The following is an 18,953-nucleotide window of genomic DNA, read 5'->3' on the forward strand; positions in this document are numbered from 1 at the left end:
TAAGTCTGGTACAATAGCAGCTTTTTTTTATATTTCCCATCTGTAAAATTTATGTGAAAATTCACCAAATGGAACACAGCCTTAGAGGAGCCAATTTGATATTGTGAACCACCCTAACTTAATATTATCAACATAAATATTTACTACACACTCGAAAAGATGTTATGCATGCCCCTCGAAATGATCTAAATGCTTTCCTTTTTATTCGTGTCCACCCAAAAATCAATATTCACCAATTTTGGCTTTACTCAGTATTCACCACTTTTAAGCGAACCACCTACCTTGTACCCAGACGCATCTTGGTTTATTTACGTTTCATGCCACGAAAGAAAACCTCATGTGAAAAGGGCTATGTGCTAAATATAATTTATGGCTTTAAAACCGATATCACACGAATTAATGCTTACATTAAATTAACTCAGGCGAGCCAACAGCAGCATGGGATATGATATTTGATCTATTAGATTTTGTAGTTTGATTGCGTGGGTGTAATTGACGGCTAAAGTAACTGTTTACATTTGGGACATAGGTCTTTTTCATATGTTGTTCGAGTCTTTGAAGTAAACAGATCCAGTGCATTCGTTTGTTTGCTTCTTGTTTACAACCGCCCGATGCAACTGTCACATTTTCTAACGGAATTTTGCTCCTTGCGTGGGGCGCTGTATAGAGCTCGAGTTTGTGGTGCTAGGAAACCGTTTAAAAACAGTGCAAAACCGCAATTTAAAAGTGTTATTCGAATAGAACAATGGCAAACTTCAGCGGGAACTCCCGTGTCACCGATCAGATCATGGAGTACTACTTGAGGTTTGGACAGAATCGAGATTTGGAAAAGTTCCTGCGATTACGAGCAGCGAATACGACCCGTTCGTCGAGCGATGGAAGCATTCCGACGGCAACGATGGCAGCGGAGGAGGTGGATCGGCTTGGAGGGAAAATTGGTCGGTCGATGGAGAATTTGTCCACACTGAAGAAGCAGGAACAGGAGGAGGAACGCGGTAGAAAATCAGCGGAACTGTTGAGTGCATCCGGAGGAACTGAGGGAAAACGGGAAGAGAAACAGAAGGTGGAAGTGGAGAAGGAGGTGGTTGTGAAGGAGACGAAGAGCGAGAAAAAATCGGGACGGAATTTCAACTTCAATCTAGAATCGGTTATCGAGATTAAACTCCCTGCGGTGACGGCGGTCCAGCAGCAGCCGATTGTGTTTTCACCACCGCAGCAGGGCATATTGGGTGAGTTGGAAGTTTTTGGGTGGTTCGATAGGGTTGATTATACATTTATTGTAACATTGTAGCACAAGGTCCGATTATTCACGAAATTAGCACAGCTGGCACGCAAACGATGCCCGAAGCTAGGTCAGTGGAACAGCAGACGGAGGAACCGATTCGACCCATTTTGAAACTGACGAAGGCTACTTTGAATCCGGAAGACACTATCGATACCACGCGGGATGTTTCTCCGGTGAGTAGCGTGGCATCCAACAGGCAGAAGCTGGAATGGGATTCACTTGGAGATATTGGATACAATTCTAGTGATAAGTTCTACTTTTGTGGCGCTGCTGATTTGAATGAAACCGAGATGCGTTGCCTGCAAAAGTACTTCACCAAGAAAGGATTGAGTTTCGACGAGAAGGTTGTGGTTGTGAAGAACGTTCACACTCCGAAGAAGGACAAGAAGCAACCGGAGGATTCCGTGGAAAAGAGCAAGGTAAACATCAAACATAAATGGCAAGACGTTTACCAAAAGTACAAGGAGAAGTATCCCAATCCTTCGGAGATATCTTTAGATTTAATGAACCCGGATGCTCAGAGTACTCCAAAAGTCGTTTCCCTTCAAAACATCCCGCAGAAATCGATTAAATCGACACAAACCAGCTTGGTAAAAATCATGACAAAGGGGATCCAGGCCGAGCAAGTTGTTGACACCTCGGACAAGCAAATTGGAACGGAAACGCTTTCCTCTACTACGAACAAAACGACTTCCGTCTGCGAACAGGGTGAAGTAGCGGAAAGTTTTGAATTCTTTTCCTCGCCTCCGAGTGAGCATGTTGAGGGTGAGGAGTCAAGTCGCAAAGAGGCCGGAGTTGTTCCATCATCTACAGGAAATAGTTTGAAAAGTTCCTCGGATAATTCATCATCCCAGCTGCAACAGTTGTCCTCGTCGGGTAGTGGTAGTGGCAGAAGCCGTGGGAAGTACAACTTCGAGGATGAACTGCGACTGGGCATAACTCTGTACAATACGATTTGCGAGTCGCGAAGTTTGCCTGCTCGGGTTAAGCAAAGTTTGATCGATAAAATTTTCCGTAAAATGCAAAAGAACGATCCGAAGGGAAGGACGAGGGAACAGCTGTTGAGTGATTGCATGCTAGTGAAGCAGCAGCGGCAGCAGTTGAGAGCTGGTGGGGATGAGAAGAGCAGCGAAGCGGACACGGGAATGAGTGGATTTGAAATGATGGTAGAAAGTGGGAAGAGTTCCTCCGCGGGTAGAAGTAGCCGAGGGGTAGATGAAGTCATCGTTGAGATTGTGGACGGTAGAGATGGCACGGAGAAAACGGCTTCCAGTTCTGAAGGTAATTGTGTGAAATTTGTAATTTTAAACTGAATTTATAATTATTAATTATATTGTCCAGACCCCATTATTCAGAATCTCCAAGAATCAAGCATGAAAAGCAACGATGCTCGTAATCCTGTCCGACGATCAGTGACATCTTCTCAAAGAACGATTTCTTCCCATCCGGATTCCTCCAACCACACAGCCCGACAGATCTCCCAACCGACTCCGATCTCAACGGACAAATCATCTCCTTCTACCAGTGGTCTGACCAGCGATGATCGCATCCGCCATGCCATGAAAGAATACCTGAAACCGATTACCCACTCAGAAGTGGATTACGCTAACCAGCAGGAGCTGAAACGAAGTCTCCAAAGAGCCAAAGAACGCAAGAAAATGGTGGGTCGTGATACGGCTAGTGCTCCCTCCACTGGGGACAAAATATTCGAACTGTTCCGCAAAGAAAAGCAATCTCAGCTGCTGAAAATCGACAAAAAGATTGAGCATCTGAAAACGATGAAACTTTTGCTTTTGGAAGAGCAAAAAACGGTTAACGAGATCGGAGTTGACACCCGCACAACCTACCCTCTGGAGCAGAAATCCAGACCTCCACCGACCAAAGCTTCCGATGAAAAAGAAAACCTCTACGAAAACACCGAACGGCGTCCGAAGAGCGCTGTCAGTGTCCCGGTCTACACATCCGTCCACGAAGAAACCCCGAGCGCACAGTCCAACAATGGCACCGAATTCACTTCCGGCACTCGTTCGGATTCCGCCTGGAATTCTCACTACCACATGAAAAAGATGATCCAGAACCGTTCCAAGCTGGAAACACCAACGTCCGACGAGAGCATTGCTACCTTTATCAAAACTCGCAAGGACAAATTCATTGAAAACTACGAACGCCATCGAAGGCAAATGTTCGAAGAGCAGCATCACATCTACACTAAGCCATACAGTGGACGTCAAAGCAAACAGGATCAGTACTCCCACCCGGACGATAAATATAGCATTCGAAACATTTCCAAACCGAAAACGAATCTTCCCCGCAGCGACGTGTTCATCTCGTCTGATTCCATGTCGATTCCGGCGGCCAATACCCTAACCAACACTACCACCCATCAGTACGACATCAAATCGTGCCGTGCCAGTTCGGAGAGTCTCGCACTGAATGCACGACCGGCTGCCACCCAAACCAACACCGGCTCGATCATGAAGACAAAGCCGATCTTCGAATCCAAATCGAAAATTTCCACCTCCGTACAGGTCCCCAGTCAGGCAGGGGGATGCAACTGCGCCTGCAACTGTCCCTGTCGTCATCGGCTTCCAACATCAACCGAATCCGTTGTTCAACACACGGGAATCATCGACGGCACCCAACCGAAGCAGGACAAGCAACAGCAAACCAAACCGAACTCGATCGCATACGTAATCACGTTTCAAGGTGGCGATGGTCGCCAGCAACCAACCGAAAAGGAGCAAGTGTACCATCGGTCGACTAGTTCGGCTTCGAGTTCGAGTGCGACGGATGCGACCGATTTACTGCCATTGAAGGAACAGTTCCGCCGGAACCGACCGGGAACGTTGCTGCGCTTGAAGGAGCGCCAGAAGTGTGTCAACGAGTTGAATAAATTGCGAGAGGAGAGAAATAGGCAGCGGAAGAAGCTTTTGCTGCTGACGTCAGATGATTCGCTGAAGCGGTCCGATGGCAAGGAGCGGTTGCCGCCACCACCGCTGGGTATGTAGCTTCATGATTTAAATTCGCAGAAATAGGCTGTTTTTTTTTAAGTTTCAACATTTGGTTTTACATTTCAATTGGTTAGCCTTTGGCTCTTCATCTTTGTTCTAGTTAATTAATTATTCTAATGTGATGATTGCGTTTAGCGCTAATGTACAGGATACCCTTTAAAGGGCTTGTTTTCGTTTGAATTTAAAAATGTGATAACCTACCTACTGAGCACATGAACCTACCTAACTACTTGAACTAGGTTGCCAAATCACGAATGATCTGGTGGTTTGATCGCAGACAGGCGACTATGAACCTTTCCAGCGTGGACGTCTTTCGCTCCTCGAGTGTTTGAAGACCGGCCAGGTGGTGAATCTCAGAATTACGAGTTCGCGGTGGACTGTTAAGGATCATTCTGGAGGATCTTGTTTTGGATCCTCTGAAGCTTTAGGTGGTGGCATTTAGCACAACTCTCTCAGATTGGCATACCATACTCAATAGCCGGCAGAATGATCTGCTTGTGGACAGCAAGCTTGTTTTTGAGGGACAGGTTGGTCTTCCTGTTTATCAGAGGGTAGAGCGACCTAATCAAGATGTTACACTTGGTGGATGTCTTGTCCACATGGGATCGGAATAGCAATTTGCTATCGAGGGTGAGATCAAGGTAGACTACTTCACTCGACCAGTGCTATCAAGATGGATCTTGACGTCAGCAGGCGGAACAAGCCGAGGTGAATTCGAATGTGGAAACAGAATGGTTTGTGTTTTAGCTGCATTGATACAAATCTTTCAGCTCTTGAAATAGTCGGACAGAACATCCAGGCCTGATTGTAGTTTACTCGCCAGATCACGGATCACTCGACCCTTATAAATGATGGAGTTGTTATCTGCGAACATTGACAGGGTGAAAATGTTGAATAGGATAGGCCCAAGTAGGCTACCCTGAGGGACCCCTGCATCAACGTTGAACGTATCAGAGGGTACATTGTTCAAGTAGACCTAGAATGATCTGCCCGACAAATAGTTTTTGATGATCTTCACGAGGTAGATCGGAAAGTTGTATCGATGCAGCTTGTACACTAGGCCATCATGCCAGACGTTGTCGAACGCCTTCTCGACGTCCAACAATGCCATGGCAGATGTATTGGAAACGGACTTGTTCCGCTTGATGATGTTAGTAGCCCGTGCGAGTTGGTGGATGGTAGAGTGGCCTTTCCTAATATGTTATTATCATTTGGAAACACCAGCATACGGCTGAGTATCAATTTTTCGAATAGCTTCGAGATGGAGGACAAGAGGCTGATGGGGCGATAGCTTTTGGCACTGGTAGGATCTTTGCCAGGCTTGCGTATTGGAATCACTTTGGCTAATTTCCAGCATGCAGGGAAGTAGTCAAGCTCCAAACATTTGTTGAAGATAACGCTAAGATGGTTGAAGAAGTCAATACTCAAGTTGACTACACCATCCATACCCGTGGCCTTCATGTTTTTAGTGATTCCATTAGCTGCTATCACCTCATCAGCTGATATTCTACTATCATCATGCACTACTACGGGGGTGTCAGCGACTCTAGACATTGCCTCCAGTACGGCAGGCTCATGGGGGCTCACCATGGTTTGGCCAAGATTATGTGAAATCACAAAATGTTGGCCAAGTGCATTGGCCTTTTCAACTGAGGTTATGAGTAGGGATGGGTCCGAGCTTTGGTCAACAGAGGAAAGCGGAGGGATCGGTCTCGACTTATTTTTCAAAATTTTGGTCATCGATTTAGGTTAGCGGCTGAAAGTCAATTTTTATTTTGTTATATGCGACAGTTAGAAGATACTGAGAGGTTAGCACATATCATCGGCAAGAGACGTGCGTGTGAGAAAATTTGCGAAAAAATCTAAGGGCACCGGTGGGATTCGAACCCACAATTCCCATTCAGTACACGGGTGCATTGCCAATTATACAACGGTGGACCTATGGTCTACGGATGTATTTGGCTAATGACAATTTGGTTATTTGGTCATCTTCCAAAATGGTTTTGCAAAATCTGGGAGAGAGCGAATCTTGTTGGGAAAATCGTTATTTCTGATTTCCACCATCCTGGCCTGGATAATTTTGGTTAGCCTATTGACATTGGTCCTCAAGTGGGGCAGCCTACGAATGGTGTTACTACGGAGCCTGATAAGATCTTTGGTTGGGCTGTCAAGGTTCAGAGTATGACTCATCTGTCTGGATGCTGGTGCGTGTTGTTCCCTGGCACGGGATATCGCCTCTTCGATGGTTTGCAGACACTGATCGAATTCTTCGAACGACTCCGGTAGGACGTCGTGATCGATTGCTGTGTCCACGCAGCGCTGGGAAACTTGAAACCTATTGGCCGAGGAACTTACTTCGGCCACCACCGGATAGTGGTCCAAGCTCAGTTCCTGATAGGCGATAGGTTGAGAGATGTTATTGCCAATGTTGCTGATGAAGACGTCGATGGTGGCATGAGCTCCGGATCGACTCAACCGGGTGGGAATGTCCGGACACAGGATGTTGTAGTCGGCTTCCTGCAGATCGTTTTACAAGATTGTGCCGTTCTGGTTTCGCCGACTATTGCCCCAGGCTTGATACTTGGCGTTCAGGTCGCCAGCGATGACGAAATTTTACCGCCTTCGTGTTAGTTTGATGATGTCTCTTCGGAGGTCTGCGGTCGAGCCGTCCCTAATGTTGGTAGACCGCGATGATGGTGATTGGACCAAGCGATGTGCTCACCTCAACTCCGATGGCTTCGATACTCCCCTCCCCCGGACCTGGTGCGGTCAAGCCTTACGAGTCGATAGTCGGGAAGGAAGACGTTCAGCTTCAAGTGAGTCTCGGTGATGACGGCTATGTCGATGTGCCGTTCGGGCCGGCGCCGGTGGTGTAGTGGTAAGCGTGACTGCTTTCTAACACCCCAATGCGTCTGGGTTCAATCCCACCCGAGGTCGGTGGGATTTTTCTGAGGCATACAAATCTCTGGTCACGTTTTCCTTCGGAAGGGAAGTAAAGCCGTTGGTCCCGGCACATGTGTGTTGAATGGGTGCGATATCCTACGCAGGTGTGGAAGCTGCCTTCCTGCACATTCGATGGCCGTCAATGGATGGCAATCGATGTCCGTCGGTGATTGGCACTAGATTGCGGAACAGAGACCGACGTTAAATAAAAGAACGAAGAAGAAGAAGAAGAAGATGTGCCGTTCGTTGAGAAAGTCAACAAGCTCGATGTTTTTGCTCTTCAAGGAGCAAGCATTCCAATTTACGATCTTGATGGCTTAACGGTCCATACTTAGTGACAAGGGACAGGTCAGCATGTAGCTATTCAGATCGAGTCTTGCAGGTGCGCATGATGATGATGACGTTGGCCACGAGCGTCACAAGTTCCTCCGAGGTGAACGGAGAATCGTCGACAGGCTCATCTAAGACAGCACCAGCGTATGATGCACCAGGGACGGTGGATGAGCCTGGAATTGGCTGGGCCGCAGCAGCAGCGAGACGATGCTGAACTGTGTCCGACTGTTGGGAACCATTTGTATCAGTGGCGTTTCCTTAACCTCAATCGACCAGTGCACCAACTCTCAAAACATAAACAACTATCAAAATATTACTTGCAATGGATAGATATCGAGTAAACTAGAAGACTAAGTGTATTTTTCAACCGATTCTAGTATGAATATGGCATTCAATCTGGTTTTTAAAGTTGGTGCACAGGTAAAAAGTGAGATTGCGAGACGCCACTGATTTGTATATTCGCAGGATTAGCTTGTTGGTTGTTGAGCGAAAGCGGGGCTAGGTTTGGAACATGTCGACGGGGCTGGAGAGCTGGCTACTGGACTTCCGTGAGTACAGGAGGCGAACGATGATTACGGAGGCGACCGGGCTGATTGTAGTCTTCCAACGGATATTCATAAACTCCACTCGCTTTAGACATCCGCGAATGGAGGCTTGGTGGTTTCCACCGCAGTTGACACACGTTGGCTCGATGTCATCATCTTGCTCACATGACGCAGTTGAGTGAGTTCCAGCACACTTGCCGCAGTTTGTCTTCATGTGGCAGTTTTTGGTGCCATGGCCATATGAGAGGCAGTTCATACACTGCGTTAAATCACGATGTTGGGGTTTGTAATGCTCCCAACTGATGATGACCTGAAACAGGTCCCGGATTTTGGATCTCAGAGCCGCAAGACTGGAACAACTGATCACGGAAGCTGGTGTTGTGGTTGGAACGCCGGTTCATCAGGTACACTGCCTCAGGCTTGAGCCCAAACCGCTCCAGCTCGGATTTCACCGCAGTCGCCTCGAAAGACGGTAATCTACGCAAAACCACCTTCAGCGGCTTGCTCGATAGCAGATCATGCGTGAAGAAGTCCACGTTGCTATCCTTCAGCATTGGCGTGCACAGGGTGGGGCAAGGTGGGGCAATTGCCCCACCTTTTATAAATAAATATATTGCCTGAAAATTGCACCACAACGGTGCATGAAGTGTTAAACTTCAATGAAATTTTTTGGTCAAAAAATTGCACCACATTCCTGGTGTAATTTTTTTTTCAAGGAGTTAATTCGAAGCAAAAGATTTTAATTGAATATTTCTTGTGTAAAAATATCATCAAGGTGGTCCATGGAGGGACTAATCAAAATAAATAACTCTGGTTCTTAAATTGAGTCGCGCAAAAAAATTTGGAGGTGCACATTTATCTGAAAATTTCTGGTGGAAAGTTCACAACACTGAGGTGAATGTAATAGCAAGATTTATTAATTTTTCTGGTGCATAATTTGCGTCGTTTTGATGAATGCAAGCTTAATTGAAACTGTATGGTGGAAAATTTGCACCATTCTGGTGCATGAAGAGGCAAAGCCTGAAGGTGCATGGTGAAACAAACTTCACTGACAATTTTTGGTGCACCGTTCTGGTGAATGGAGGAGTATGCTTTATTGAAAATTTCTGGTGCAAAATTTACATCTCTCTGATTAATGAAATGAACAGAAAATTTCTGGTGGAAAACTTGCAGTAGTGTGGTAAATGAAGGCACAAGCTATATTTAAAATTAAGCTAAATTATAAATTTCTGGTGGAAAATCTGCACCGTTCTGGTGAACGGATGGGCAAGCTTTTCGGATTTTTTTTGTTTTTAAATTTGCATTCTTTTGCTGAATAGAGAAACAAATTTTAATAATAATTTCTGGTGAACATATACACCATTCTGATAATTGGAGGGAAGCTGCTTTACTGAAAATGTATGATTAAAAAAATCCGAAAATAGGGGCAAACTTTATTTGGTGGAAAACCTGCAACATTCTGATGATAGGAGAAGCCAGCTATATTGAAAATGTTTGGTGGAAAATGGAAAAAGGAAATCTGCTACAATCAGAAGATTGGAGAAGCAATTTTTATTGAACATTAACGGTGGAAAATTTGCATCGTTCTGGTCAATTGAAATTTTCTGGTGTAAAATTTTCTGGTGGCAAGTTTGTATTGAAAATTTCTGGTGTAAGATTTGCAACATTCTTCTGCATGGAGGGGCAAGCTGAATTGAAAATTCCTGATGTAAAAATTGCGCAGTTCTGGTGAATGGAAGGGCAAGCTTTGTTGAACATTTCTGGTAGAAAAACTATGACGTTTCAGTGAATTAACGGACAACTCAAATTGACTTCCGAGAAGAGCCTCAGCTATATTGGCAATGTCTGGTTGGAAATGGAAAAAGGAAATCTGCACCAATCAGAAGATTGGAGAAGCAATTTTTATTGAACATTAACGGTGGTAAATTTGCATCGTTCTGATCAATTGAAATTTTCTGGTGGCAAGTTTGTATTGAAAATTTCTGGTGTAAGATTTGCAACAATCTGCTACATGGAGAGGCCTGATGTAAAAATTTCACACTTCTGGTGAATGGAGGGGCAAGCTTTGTTGATCATTTATGGTAGAAAAACTACAACGATTTGGTGAATGGGCGGACAACTTAAACTTGTATTCCGAGAAGAACCTCAAGGCTATTGAATTCTGAGGACAGTTTCAAAAGAAAAGATTTCTGGGGATGATTTCATGAAAATTCGGCGAATAATCTCTAGTGAATTCTGCATATAGTTCCAAGATAATTTCGAAAAGAATACCGAGAGCAGGGATGGAAAATCATTTACATTCATTTCGTGCATTCATTTACATTCATTTGCCTCTATCTTTTTTCATCAACAGAATACCGTTAAATGATGTATAAAGCTTTTGTAGCTTTTGATATTAACTACAACTTTTGTTTGTAACTAAAATCTGAATCTCTGATGCATGATGAAATAGAGCTGGCAGAAAATGATATTGTTTTTCAGTGAATGCAATTTACATTCACTGAAAAACAATGGTAGGTTTTTTTTTTTCCTTTGGTTTGTTTTTTTCCGTCGATCTTGTTTTCCGTGCTGAGCACCAATGCTACCGACGTGCCAGGAAGACAGCTCCCACACCTGGACCCTACCTATCGACCCATCAACTCATGAACCGGGGACCAACGGCTTTACTTCCCATCCGAAGGAAGGCATGATCAGAGATGTTATGCCTTAGAACATCCCGGCGGCGCCGACTGGGATTGAGCCCAGGCCTGCTGGGGTGAGAGGTGATCATGATTACCACTACACCACCGGCGCCGTTAACAATGGTAGATTATCGCTTATCGCTCTGATTCATCATGCATAAGAGATACAGATTTGAGTTGTTTACAAAAAATGTAGCTTATATCAAAGCCTACCAAAGCTTCAAACACTATTTTACGGAATTCTGTTGATGAAAAAAGTTAGAGGCAAATGAATGTAAATGAATGCACGAAATGAATGTAAATGATTTTCCATCCCTGACCGAGAGAATCAAATTTTTAATGAAATTCCAAATGGATGTTGAAGAAATTTTCAAGGGAATCCCGAGGATAATTTTAAGCTCATTCTGGAAAGATTTTCTGGAGAAAACAGAGGAAATTCTTCTGAAAGTTTAGGGGAATTTCAGTTCCAAGGTGTTCTGAGAAAAATAAATTCTAAAATATATAGAGAAGAGGGGGCGACCCCGGCGTAGTGGTTAACATCCATGCCTCTCACGCCAAAGTCACGAGTTCAAATCTCACCCCGGACAAGTCACGAATAACCCAAGAGTGTTAAAGTGACTATAATAAAAAAAAAAAAAAAAAAAAAAAAAAAAAAAAAATATATATAGAGAAGAACCTCAAGGATATTGAATTCTTAGGACAGTTCCAATATATTTCTGGGAAGAAATCAAAACAATTCTACGGATAATTTCTAGTGCATTCTGCAAATAATTCCAAGATAATTTCGAAAAGAATACCGAGAAAATCAAATTTTGAGTGAAATTCCAAAGGGATTTTAAGCCAAACTTCAAGCGAATTCTGAGGATAATTTCTAGTTCATTCCGGGAAAAATTCTGAAACTCTAAAGGAATTTGAGTTCTAAAGTGTTCTGTGAAAAAATCATGAAGAGTTCTAAGCGTAATTCCAGTGGACTTCTGAGAAGAATTTCAAAAGAGCTCATAGAGTTCTAAAATTTTTGAAAAGAACCTCAAGGAATTCTGAGGATGGACTTTTTTGCAACTGTACAAAGATTAAAGACAGCTTTTGGATTCCCTAATTGAAAAGTGGGTATTTGTTTGCCATTGAACCTTGGTGTATTTTTGTCTTACTAAAAATTAGTCTAAGAATCTTCTCTGAAATTTTTTTGTCATTTGTGCTACCATTGTTAGAAACCTACAGCTGTTTATGTGCAATAAAATCGGGATTGTCCTTTATATCATCTTTAAAACATGTTGAATGTTCGGCATCATTTTCTATCATCCCGACTGGCGGTACTTTGGGACAGGGTTGACATGCTCAATCCTTCGCACAATTCGTCATTCCGTTAACAATCGTTCCAATCGTTACATATTTTTTAGACCTTTTTAATGAACCTATTAGCCTTGGCATTTAGAACAAAATTTGAAAAAAATAGAACTACTATTTTTGCTGATGACCAAGTTCAACGTTCTCGCAATGGTAATAGTAAAGTGTAACTACAACAGCATATAATACTCCGTACAGACTATGGCTTACATCATGTAATAACCTTGCAATGAGCACTCATACATAGGATTTCGTGGGTGTGAGACGGGTGTTGAAAACAGACGCGACGACCATCTTCAATACTAAAGCTGAGGTCCTGACAGTGATGCAGATTTCTTGGGAGCAGGTGATGGCAGTATATTTTGACAGTGCGAGCCCAATGGCTGGCAGCACTGCTGGAGTACAAGCCAAGTGCAAGGACGAAAACAGCAATATACTTTTATGAAGCGCTTTGAGTTGGTTTATTTCCTTTTAATTCCGTTATAATTGCTTAGCTTTTGACAGATACGAGTACTTCGTCTACTACTTGCAGACTTCATGAGTGCAAAGTACTCAACGCCACTGATCAAGATTGGATTGATCAAGAGCAATATACTGTTTGTTCACTGCTATGCGCACTGTTTGAACCATGTACTTGTCGACGCATTGTGCATACGAAAGAAGAATGCGAGTCTTATGGGTCATTCATGTCGGTTTGGCGGTGCTTTCACCACCATCTGACGTGAATTCAGCTCAATCCAACCAACAAGGCAACTACATTGCAGCAAATGTATCATTTCGGTTAAAGACCTACTATCACAAACATTTGACGAACCGATCATCATCGACATCGTCTCTGGGATTAAATTGCCAATTTCCATTGGCTGTCTGAAAGCAGTTTGCATTGAAGAAGATGAAGCACCACCGGAGTAAAAAATAAATAAAATTGGCTAAATTGAACAGTAGGGAAACAGTGGTGGGTGGACAGCACCATCTCCCACGCACTTTGGAGTACTCACCATCCCCAGATTAAATGCACCATAGAACAAACAATTGCCCCTCCTTAACAAAATTCCTGTGCACGCTAGTGTCCTTCAGGAAACATCCTATTTGTTTGTACTCTTCCAGGCTGGAGTACATGATTTTGGCACCGATGCTGCAAAGCTTGAAGCGAGGCAGCAGCTTGTGTTTTGCCAGTTCGGCACCCAGCTTGGCAACATCCTTCACCGGCGTGAAAAGCGGGGGAATCCGCTCTCGTCTTGCAATGGGAACGGCGTCACCATCGCCATTTTCTTCCGGGAGTACTGCATACTGGTTGGCTTGCAGTACTCATTTTCCGGCGTCATCCTGCGACGCGCTGGACTTGATTAGTACCTTCTTTGAAAAGCCCGCTGCTGTCTCATTGGCACGTTTACGCACCATTTGTTTCGTGTTTGCAAGTTCAAGTAAACTTGCCAGAACGTGAGAAGGTGGTGACACTTCCACGGCGCAACGCGACAGCACCAAACGAAACAAAATCGAATCAAGCGAAAATTCGGACTGAACAGCTCAACAGTCGAGCAAAGAATGTGCTGCCGTTTTACGCATATCTGCCCTTTAAGTAATGTTTTTCCCTTCCGCTGGATATGGGGGTTGAAGTTTCTAAAATGAAGCGTTTTTACTAGCGACTATTGTCGGCACCCTCTTTTTCTTTGGCAACCTTTCCATCTGAACTGCGTGTTATCCAGCTGGTCTATTATCGGCAACTCGAAATCAGCCTCATTTTGTAGTGCGTATATTTCATTCCTCAGTCGTAAACATTTAATCAGATTGAAGCTGAAATACTAAGGAATCGTTTGAATGCATTCAGCGAAGTGTTTTGATGGGTAAATACAATAAGGGTATTCACAAAGTGCATCGTAAACGTGTACAGCCTCGTAAGTGCGTAAACTTCTATTACACTCCAATAGACCCTGGTATTTTTACAACACAGATTTTAGACAGTAGATATCAGTGAAGTTTTAAGCTATCCTAAAAATGAACCCTAAAGTTCTTGACGCCTTATCAACAACAAATGCAATGTGTTGCTTGAATGATAGCTGTGAATCCAAGATCACACCCAAGTCTTTCACTAAATAATATCGGTTGTTGTTTTCGTGAGAACGTAATAGCGGTGCATTTGGCTGGGCTGGGTTCACTACCATTCTGTTTAAACTGCACCAACCAGCGAATACATTCAGCTGACGTTGAAGAAAGTGACAGTCAGCAATGGATCAGATTCGTAGGAAGATTTTGAGCTCATCTGCATAATATGCATCATATTATGATAACCGAGGAGCTTCGATACCTAGATGCACGTCGTTGAAGTACAGGATAAAAATTAACGTTCCCATGTGGCGAAGAAGCTAGCTGATCTGCAATCTCCTATGGCAGCCTTTAGTTGCCGACCGGTAAGATATGATCGAAACCAACTCAGAAGATTACCACATACACCGAGCCTGCCGAGTTTAGCAATCGCAATAGCATGATTCAACTTGTCGAATGCTGCGGATAGGTCTGAATAAATAACGTCCGGTTTGAACCCGATCCGACATGCTTTCGGTTATATACGATGTGAGACACAGCAGATTGGTGGTTGTAGAGCGGGCGACAGTAAATCCATGTTGATCAGCACTCAAATACTGCTTGGCACTTAACGATGCAATTCCTCGATAGTTATCCACAGCTCGTTTCCTTCCTTTTTTGTAGACGGCAAACATGTGCGCAAATTTCCAGCAAGATGGAAATATGCCACTGGAGAGAGATATTCGGAACAGGCGAAGAAGCGGAATTAACAAGCTAGAAATATGTCTCTTCCAAAATACAGATGGTGCAGGATTGAAGGATGACTTGAGCAGAGTCGCGGCCTTAGAAATCATCTCAGCATTAACATCAATTGCACCCAGTGTGTAATCATTTACTGGAACGTTCCTGGCAGCCATGTTAATATGGTCGTCACCTAGTATCTCATTAATGAATACACTGGCAAACATATATCCTGAACGGTGGTAGCAACTTCTCCGTTTAATTCCATAGACGATGGGAGGCCGGATTCCCTGCGTTGCTCGTTCACGTAGTTCTAAAAGGATTTCGAGTGTAGCATAAGTTTGCGCTGGATGCCTGGTTGGAAACTTGAAAAGCATTCACGACTGACTCGCTGGTACATGTGATTCAGCCTCACATAATGTAGTTTCATAGGAAGCGTGCGATACTTCGTAAATCTTCTCAATGCTGCTCTCTTGATTGACTTCAACCTACGTAGCTCTCTCGTCTGCCACGGAGGGTGAGACACTTTGTGGTGAGTTCTTTTCGGGACGTGTCTGTCAATGACATATGCCAAGACATGTGAAAAGGTTTCCGCTGCAGTCTCAACGTCATCTGGATCAAGGATGTTCTCCCATACCATGCTAGACAATACATCTATGATGCTACGGTGGTCAGCTTTACGGAAGTCATAAGAAACCGTAGCAGGATAGTCGTTGAAATCACACACGAGTTTGTCCTCAACAGTGACAATTAGAGGAGGGTGATGTGGAACCAGCTTAGTTAGTGCACAAGGAGCCGAGGAAATTAATGGAGCCGTGTCCTGTGTGCTCACGAAGCAGAGGTCCAAACTACGATCATGTTCGTTAACTACATGGTTAATTTGAGAAAGCGTCGCTGCACTGTAGTTTTCGAGAAGGCTAATAGCTCCTGTGTGAAATGTAGAGCTATCAGGATCTGGATACAGGAATCCGCTATGAAATAGACTCCACTAAACGCCTGGCAGATTGAAGTCACCAAAAATGAATATCTCATCAACTGGAGTGGCACTTTCGATAACTGTGAAAACTGACCGACCCATCGATGAGTTCATTGTCCTGGACTCGATCAGGTGGAATGTACAGAGCGCATAGAAATAGTGTGCGATCACCCAGATTGATGGCTGTCCAAACCTGCTCCACATAGTTCCATGAATCGTTCTCGATGGCCTTTGCCTCAAACCCGCCACGGACAGCTACTAGGACACGTCCACCAGTAGATTTACGCCTGATGTTAGGATTCCGATCGCAACGAAAAACCTCGTAGTCAGGACCGAATACTTGACTGGAAAGCGTTCGATAATCGAGCCACGTTTCGCACAGGACAATTACATCGTAGCAACAATTCGATACAGCTAGGCGGTACTGTTCAACGTCATAATTCATTCCACCGGCGTTTTGGTAGAAGATCACGACGTCCTGCTTACGGCAAGGAATCGAACGACTGCTCTCCCTGGAAATCACAGATACTGACCATCATCAAGTCTGATTGGATACTCTCCACATCCGACAGCAGGTCCGGAACGACTATGATGAACGAAGGCTGCTGATGGCAGGACTGAGACGGAGGGATTGGGGACTTCCATGGGGCTTTCTACGGTGCGTTCCATGATTGGGAGTTACAGAGGCATCATCACAATGACTAACATAGTTCGAATTGCTGAAAATGTGATCGCCATCAGGCAGTGAATAGTCAATATATTGAGCTAGCCAGGAGATGGGAGTTGAGAACTCGGAAGGTCCCGGAACAGGAGAGATCGTGATGGCTGGCGTGTTAAATCGAGACATCCACATGTTTTTTGAACCTTCTTCAAATTCACGGAACAAAAATTCCTTTCGGCCATGCATCCGATGTAAGAGCAACTTCACGTAGTTTGGGAGCTAATCCGACTTTGTACGATATGTACGGCTGATGTCGGATCCTTTTTTAACTAGCGGCACAACCTTAATCGAATCATCGCACTGTACACAACCTTTGACCAGCTTCTCGATTGATTTCGATTTCACGCTAGGATGTATGCAAGAAAAGTACAACCAAAACAGCTCGGTGGGTTCAGGGACAGTAAGGACCTCGGTAAAGACATAGTCATCCGTTACTGCTTTAGTACCACCAACAAGTGGTTTGCTGGTGAGCGAGCCTTCATCGCGGGGTCTTTTAAATGGCTTTTGACGCATAAGATCGCCGAAACTCAATTGTGTTTTAGTTGTCAATGCGGTTCGTTTCGACAGCTGAGCGATCTGCTGTCCTTGCATAGTCATTTCCTTCCTAAGCTCAGCGTGTGCGATTTCCTGAAACAGCAGTTTTGAACCGGGCAAATTTAATCAGCTTCGCGTACTCGTTGCACATCCAAAACAAGTTCGGGCTAGTGTGGACAATGTTCAGAAAAGCCTTGTTTAACTTTGGGCCGCCGCATTTCAGGTGAATCATCCTGTCGCAAAAAGCCATGCAGGAGACGGATTCTTCGTCGCCTTTAACTGGTTTAGCGCATTGGTCACAGGCGGAAGTCATGCTGACTCAGTTTCCAAATCTAATTTAGAAACAGCGGTGGAGATGCTCTAATATGCAAGGAGGAGTTGGATTCTGCAGAGCTTCTGATATCGACAATAACACAACAGTAAACACTAGAAATACTCAGAGGGAGAGATGGGCGGAGAGAATGTTTTGAGCCAAATGAACTGTCAAAAGCTGAGCCAATCGAACATTCCCATTAGAATTTTTCCGAGGATTTCTTATTCTTACTAGAATTAATTTAAGAGTATTGAAATTGAACAGAAATTCAATCACCTTTATGTTTTGTGTGCTTCTCAAATTCAGCTAGTTTTTGGAATCAAAAATAATATTCTAACTCTATTGATTAATTGATCTTCGTTGGTTAATTAATGGCACCAAGAAATGTGCAAAATATTGCGATGCAATCAATTATTATTTTGCACGTAAATCGAATCAAAAATAAAAGTCATGTGACATGCTAGCTTCTAGCAAGGGTTGCAAGATAATTTAGGTACAAATCCCTGCTGCCGAATTGTATTTTGTTTTCTCCGCCTATCTCTCCCTCTGAGTATTTCTAGTTCTTATCTAAGGCAAACACAACAGGAAATGCTATTGCAGTCGAGTTATTAATGAAAAAGAATGTCGTTCAACGGAGATATCACCTTTTGCATGGGACACTTGTGCCTATAAACGGCATTCTACCATAGAGGTAACTCTAAGACCACTGGGTCCCGAAGAAAATCATTATTATTTTTGGCTTATTTTTGGTACCAGAACAACGGTCCCAAGCAGTCCCAAGCTATTTCACTCACCCCTGCATGTTCTGCATGAATCCACACACCCCTGATGTTATCTGTCAAACTTTCATAGCGAATCAAAACAAACATAGTGTAGTAATAGAATTTCAACTAGAATAGGGTACGTTAATCGTTTGCTTGGGACCAATAGGCTACTAAAGTGGTGAGCCAATTTAAAATCGTTAGTTTCGTATTGATTGTTGATTCTACTGCAAACCAATCATTGACTAAAAATGTAGATATTTTTCTTTAAAAACAATTTGAATGTGTGCAAGTTAACGGTGTAAACTAACTCTCCGATTATTTCAGCCCAAAGACGCATCTTCTCCTCGAAGGCCATCCGGGAAAATACGCGGCGACAGGTACGGAACCTACCGGAGGTCCTTCGAAAGAAGGAAGTCGAAAAGATCAACAACCTTAAGCGTAAAAATCTTATCCTACGCGATAAGTTCAATCGGGTATGGAAATTTATTGAGCTTGATAATGATTCACGAGGGTTACTTACCGGTGCTTAACATTACAGAACTTACAACGGAAGGTACTCCACGGTCATGTGGATCTCTCCAACAGTGTGCGCGTAATGCGGGAATAGTAGCGACAGAAGGCGACTTCCCATCCAGTAAGTACAAATAAATAAACATTGTGTTAACCGAGAATGTGTCTTATGAATAAATGTTATACTGTATTTAAAATTAAAATGAAAGATTGTTTGCTCCAAGCGAATA

General features: G+C 43.7%; 1 protein-coding gene across 1 annotated transcript; it reads left to right on the plus strand.

Moving 5' to 3' along the window:
• The first annotated feature begins 671 nt into the window (after positions 1-671).
• LOC135706845 (centrosome-associated protein Alms1a-like) lies at positions 672-18,873 on the plus strand. The gene is made up of 5 exons (XM_065228522.1): positions 672-1,229; positions 1,292-2,566; positions 2,627-4,285; positions 18,538-18,686; positions 18,752-18,873. The coding sequence occupies exons 1-5, from the start codon at positions 746-748 to the stop codon at positions 18,818-18,820; spliced, it is 3,636 nt and encodes a 1,211-aa protein (XP_065084594.1). The 5' UTR covers positions 672-745; the 3' UTR covers positions 18,821-18,873.
• Positions 18,874-18,953: the final 80 nt, after the last annotated feature.

This window comes from Ochlerotatus camptorhynchus, unplaced genomic scaffold (assembly GCF_037179485.1).
Source record: "Ochlerotatus camptorhynchus isolate MF236.1 unplaced genomic scaffold, CSIRO-AGI_Acam_v1.1 ptg000292l, whole genome shotgun sequence".
In the NCBI taxonomy this organism is placed as follows: Eukaryota; Metazoa; Arthropoda; class Insecta; order Diptera; family Culicidae; genus Ochlerotatus; species Ochlerotatus camptorhynchus.

Excerpts from the sequence above, each read along its gene's own strand:
- LOC135706845 (XM_065228522.1), top strand. The coding sequence starts at position 746 with ATGGCAAACTTCAGCGGGAACTCCCGTGTCACCGATCAGATCATGGAG. Across the intron at positions 1,230-1,291 it reads ACCGCAGCAGGGCATATTGG|CACAAGGTCCGATTATTCAC; the intron begins GTGAGTTGGAAG and ends GTAACATTGTAG. Across the intron at positions 18,687-18,751 it reads TACGCGATAAGTTCAATCGG|AACTTACAACGGAAGGTACT; the intron begins GTATGGAAATTT and ends TTAACATTACAG.